The following is a 6,276-nucleotide window of genomic DNA, read 5'->3' as shown; positions in this document are numbered from 1 at the left end:
AGAGGACTCAAGCAATATCCAACCTGAATTTCCACGGGGCGGACTGGAAGTCAATTCGCAGAGTGATTCGAAATCAAAACTGGCATGACAGCCTTTCTATACAAGACAATGACCTCAAACTAAGTCATTTTATGTCAACCATACAAGACATATGGACCAAATACGTGCCATATAGAAAGACCAGCAAACATGCCAATAGAATTCCTAGAGGCAGGAAAATCCTTATGAGACAAAGAACAACGGTCTCAAACCAGTTAAATAGAGAACTGGAGGATAGGAAAAGGGCTAAATTAAAACTAACACTGTTAGAAATAGAAAACAAAATTAAACTCTCCCATGAAAAGGAGAGAGCAGAGAAGGAAAAGAGAGCAGTAGAAAGCATAAAAACAAACCCCAAGGCTTTCTATAGATTTGCAAAGGAGACTGCTACTGTGCAGTATAAGATAGGACCCCTGTTCCTGCCTAATGGCTCACTGACTGCAGATCCCACATGGATAAGTGAAGTGCTCAGTACACAATTCAAGAGTGTCTTCACCTCTACTCTGAGTCACATGCAGATAAAGAACCCAGCTGATTTCTTTGACAATAGCACTCAGCAGAAAAAGACTGCATCCATTACCTACATCGACATTGAAGAGGAAGATGGGATAGCTGCCATAAATGAAATGAGCTCAAATTCGGCAACTGGCCCCGATGGTTTCCCAGCTGTCCTCTTAAAGTCGTGTACACAAGAATTAGCAGGACCACTCCGGATATTCTTCCAGAGTTTCCTTGCAAATGGTAAACTTCCCAAAACGCTGAAGGAAGGCACCATATGTCCTATCCATAAAGGTGGAAGCAGAGCAGAGGCTGGAAACTACAGGCCCATCTCTCTGACTTCACATATTAGCAAAGTCATGGAACGAATTGTCAGAAGGAGATTGATTGCGTTCCTAGAAGAAAATGACTTGCTGAATGAGACCCAGCATGGTTTCCGTCCAGGTAGAAGCTGCCTCACGCAGCTCTTGCAGCATTATGACTGGGTCCTGAAGCAGCTACATGACCATTCAAATGTTGATGTGATATATCTCGACTTTGCAAAAGCCTTTGACAAAGTTGATCATGGCTTGATATGTCACAAGCTGCGAAACCTTGGCATAGCTGGTAAATTAGGAGAGTGGCTGCATGACTTCCTGAATGGTAGAAGTCAGACAGTTGCAGCCAATGGAGAACTATCTAGGGAAACACAGATATTGAGCGGTGTTCCACAGGGAACTGTTCTGGGGCCACTACTGTTCATAGTGGCCCTTTTGGACATGCCCACGGTCACTCGGAGAGCCACTGTCACTAGCTATGCTGATGACACAAAGATATCTCAGGCAATAAAGAATCCTGATGATATTGTAAGCCTGCAGAATGACCTAAATGCAATATATGAGTGGGCAGAGCAAAATAATATGCAGTTCAATGCAAAAAAATGTCAAGTACTGCGCTACAAGACCACAAGCACCTCCCAACTGGCATACACAGGACCTGGAGGTACTGCAATCCCAGAACCACAAACAGTAAGAGATCTGGGCATCAACATGTGTAGTGATGCATCATTTCACATGCACATTGTCAAGTTGACAGCAAATTGCAGACAACTGGCAGGGTGGATACTGAGGACTTTCCGTACAAGGGATCAAAAAGTCATGTTAATTCTATGGAAGACATTTGTTCTGAGCCGCCTAGACTATTGCTCTCAGTTGTGGTCACCACACAGTGTTAAGCGGACAGCAAAACTCGAGGCAATTCAGCGGCACTATACAAAAAAGATCGCCACAGTCCCACAGATGAACTACAGGGAGCGACTGAAGGCACTAGGTCTCTACTCCCTGGAGCGCATGCCGGAGAGATATGTAATAATATACATATGGAAAATACTGGAAGGACTGGTGCCAAACTTTGGTATCAAGTACTACAGGAATGCCCGCACGGGTCGCCACTGCATGGTGCCAAAGGTACCGTCCACTGCATTTCACATAAGAACGAGATACTGCAGCAGCCTCGGTTTCAGAGGACCTCAGCTCTTCAATGCCCTGCCAAAACATTTGAGAGACATGCAAGACATGGATGCGGAGGTCTTCAAGACAAAACTTGACGCTTTCCTCTCCACGATACCAGACGAACCAATGGCTCGTAATGAGACGCAGTTTAGGGCAGCTGTGTCAAATTCTCTTATACATCAGATGTGCCATCAAAACTCTTGATTGGACCATGTCAGGTGGGAGAGAAGAGCCATGCAAGGAACGTGAAAATCACGGTGGTGCTCCAGCATGACCGCAGCCACTTGGCTGAAACACATAAATAAATAAAAAAAGTAAATAAAAAAAATAAATATATATATATATATATATATATATATATATATATATATATATATATATATATATATATATATATATATATGTATATATATATATTGAAGGATAGTGGTGTTTTAAAGTGTCTGGATATTGAAATATTCGATAGGAATGCGTTAGTGTTTGTACATAACTATGTGACTCACTGGAACTTTGAGCTTGTCTTTTGTTTCATTTTAGCTCAGAATCACTTCTCTCTCTAACTCTTCCGCGACCCATATATTTATTGATTGAACATTTGATAAATTTCCTTCCTCAATTGATTTTTGTATTTACTTGCAGTTGTTGGTTATCCGGGATACCTTTCTATGCTGCTTTCCTGGCTCCCGTTGTGACTATTGTCGTCTTCAACTTCACCATGTTTCTTATCATTATCTGGCGCATTATCGTAATACAAAGTAAGAAGCTGCTTCAATGCAAAACCAGAAAACTACGTGTTTTTGGTGTTGTTGGTTTGATTTTCCTGTTCGGGTTATCCTGGGTCTTTGCATTCTTCGCTGTTGGGGAAGCAGCAGGAGTGTTTGAAATTCTTTTTGTCATCTTCAATACCTTTCAAGGAATGTTTATCTTTATATTCTACTGTATATACAAGAAAGATACCAGGGACGTCATTTGCAAGTGTTTTTGTAAACAAAAGAAAGAGAAAGCCAGTAGTAAAGTTGTAAAAACCAATAAAAGTAAGTGCAATTTGATCTTTCTTATTCCTGCCACCACCACAACCAGGGTTAATATGTCATAATGGGGCTAATCACAAACACCATTTCTACCCAGTCAACCATTGTCAACATCATCGCTTTTAGGACAGGATAGACATCATAATAATTACCAACTCCATTCTTGTCACCATCTTCATCTGTATGTATGCATGTATTTTTGTATGTACGTACGTACGCATGTGTGTATGTATGTACGTATGCATATATATATATATATATGTATATATATATAGTTTTAGGGAAAAGAACTAAGGTTCATGAACTCATCGATGAAAATCCACTGTCACATATATATTTTATACTGTGAAACTTAATTTAATTTTAATTTTTAATAAATTGAATTTGATTGAGTTTTTACCTGTAAATTGGAAGTTTCATCCCTAATTTTATTTTATATATATATATATATATATATATATATATATATATGTGTGTGTGTGTGTGTGTGTGTGTGTGTGTGTGTGTGTGTGTATACACAAACATATAAGTATATAGAATCATGCATCTTTCTATTTATATATACATGCATAAAGAGACATAAGAAGGCGCGTGGCTTCGTAGCTAGGGCATTCAGCTACGATCGTAAAGTCGTGAGTTCGATTACCAACGGTGCATTTCGATCTTGAGCAAGACACTCTATTTCATATTACCCGAGTCCAATCAGCTGGCATTCTGTTTTATGCTAAATCTTCCTGATAACTACGTTCAGGTTACGTGTGTGTGTGTGTGCAGAGCTCACTTATGTGTGCGTTAGTTTCACGAGCAGTCTCTTTCGTTGATCAAATGAACTGGAACTGTCTTCGTTGTAATCGTTGAGAGAGAAAGACAGACAGAAAAGAAGAGGAGAGACAGTGAAGTGAGTTAGATGGATTGATATATCGTTGTGAAAATGTACATGCTGCCACGGAGAGATCCATGTAAAATTTGCACATTGCAGAAGATAGACCTCCGTAAAATTTATGTATTACTAGAGATCAATGTCAAATCTAAACAGACATAAATAGAACCATGTAATACACTGCCACATATAGATCTACGTAAAACATACATCCACAGAATAGAACAAAGATGTCTCTCATATTTGCCCTGTCAAGTTGACCAGTTGTTCTGGAAAATATTCCTGAACCAATATTACCAGTATTTTAAGCGTAGCCCTGATAATTAAATTCTCACCACTTGTTTCTGTAACTAATGTTTTCAAAATAAATTGCGTTGGTCATCCATGATTCATCCATGTAATAATATCTTAACGTATGGGAAAACGGTAGATGGCAACAGGGGTTATATATAAAATATAAGGGCTATGGAATTTTTACATTGAAAATTAATATTTTACATAAGTTTTCTTATTGTGTTTCCAGGTTCAAGTTCTGGTAATAGAACAGCAGAAACGAAACCGCAAATATAAATATAAAAACAAATATCTGTGAAGAGACAGAAAAACATTGATTAGAACAATAACGAGGATAATCCACAAAATATATTACTTATTTTGAATTATATGAATTAAAATATGACTGTTATATAAAGATTAGCAAATGATATTCTCCTTAACCATCAAATGATGAATGGATCAACTGAAAGAAATGACAAAATTATATAAAATGGTAAAACCTAGTGGAAATTCCGCAGGCTTCGCTACTGAATATAGTTACATATACACAACTTATTAAATTCATACTATCCCTTCCAAAAATGTAATCCTTTTTAGCATAAGAGACCCAGTAATTAAAAGGGCTCAATATATCTTTTCTTTCATTAATAGCTATTGTTTAAATTAAAATACACATAGGAGCATAATTAATGAAAACAACTTATTCAGATTTTCTCAGGTAAAATTCTCATTTATTTTCTTTTCTTTCATTCACAACCATACCCACGACACCTTATTGCATTTGTGAGTAAAAGACTATTTCTGGAGCGAAATATTTAAATAAAATGATACTGCTTATTTAATACAAATAGAAAACGTTTACAAGTAAACTGTTTTTCCTTTCAAATGAAGACTCTAGGGGATGACACCAAATGTAATTAGGAAGGAAGGTATAATCATATAAAAAATATAGATTTGACTAACAACACGATCACCAATATGATGGGACACATACAGTAAACATCACAATAAAATATGCATAGATACATGAAAAAATATCTGTAGCATTCAGGATGCGTATGTTTGTATAGGACATGAGAGTGTGAGGAAAATTTTCTTTTATAGTCTGCGTATTTATATATTTCTAGCATAATAACAATAATGTTATCACTGATACATGGAAAAACCTTTCTCATCTCTTTACACACAATGATGAACATATCAATACTGTCTTTTCTTCACCTAGGACATGTCTTAGTTGGAATGTTTATGAATATTATGAAAGAACAGTTTCTAATTGAAAATACCATAATTGGAAGCAATGTTACCAATGTAAATATTGATATGGTATTATAAAATAAACTGTACAGCGGTTGTAATGACATACAGTTATATCTTCTTTCCTGTCTGGATGCCTTTATTCTTATGTATGACATTTCTTTTATCAAAAGGGACGAATTTTCTTTCTTCATGCTCCTGGTGACAGAGGTAAAACGTTTATAACAACATTGCTTCTCTCCAAAGTAAGGCAACAAAATGAATTTTAGTTGCTGTAACTTCATCTAGTATTGCTGCTAGTATTCTCCCAGGAGAACGAACAGCTCATTCCGCTTTTAAATTACCGCTAAACCTGGTCACAAATTAAAGTCCAAGTTGTAACATAAGCAAAGTTTCAGGATCAGAAGTGTTGCACCAATGCCAACGGATGATTTGGGATGAATGCACCATGTCACATGGAGGTGCAATGGAAGATCTTGAGAAGACCTTACAGGACATGAGGCAACAATAAAGAGTTATATTAGATTTATCAGGAGATTTCAGACAGACATTTCTAGTCATTTCGAGATTAACAAGATCGGAGGAAACAGAAGCATGCATTGATTCTCCACACCCCTCGAATAATGTACATAAATTCTCCTTTCATACTATCGTGCGAACGTTATTACATGGGGACCAGTGTGCAGAACAGTTTACAACATGGCTCCTCCAGTTAGAACATAAGAAGGTGCACTTTGATTTATACTACTATCTTGGTGACTTTCCCAGCTGAACTGAAGAACAGGGTATTTCCAGGCTTAAGTAA

General features: G+C 37.3%; 1 protein-coding gene across 1 annotated transcript in view; it reads left to right on the top strand.

The window, feature by feature from the left end:
- Positions 1-5,577, top strand: part of LOC106873888 (uncharacterized) — a 173,194-nt gene extending 167,617 nt beyond the window's left edge. Inside the window, exons 73-74 of the mRNA XM_089345360.1 lie at positions 2,667-3,061; positions 4,462-5,577. Coding sequence (XP_089201486.1) covers positions 2,667-3,061; positions 4,462-4,508 — 442 coding nt within the window. The 3' untranslated portion in view covers positions 4,509-5,577. The remainder of the gene's footprint in view (positions 1-2,666; positions 3,062-4,461) is intronic.
- Positions 5,578-6,276: the final 699 nt, after the last annotated feature.

Source organism: Octopus bimaculoides, chromosome 29, assembly GCF_046866305.1.
Source record: "Octopus bimaculoides isolate indiv1 chromosome 29, ASM4686630v1, whole genome shotgun sequence".
Taxonomy (NCBI): Eukaryota; Metazoa; Mollusca; class Cephalopoda; order Octopoda; family Octopodidae; genus Octopus; species Octopus bimaculoides.
Note: the sequence above shows the minus strand (reverse complement) of the source record. Positions and strands in the feature narration are given on the sequence as shown.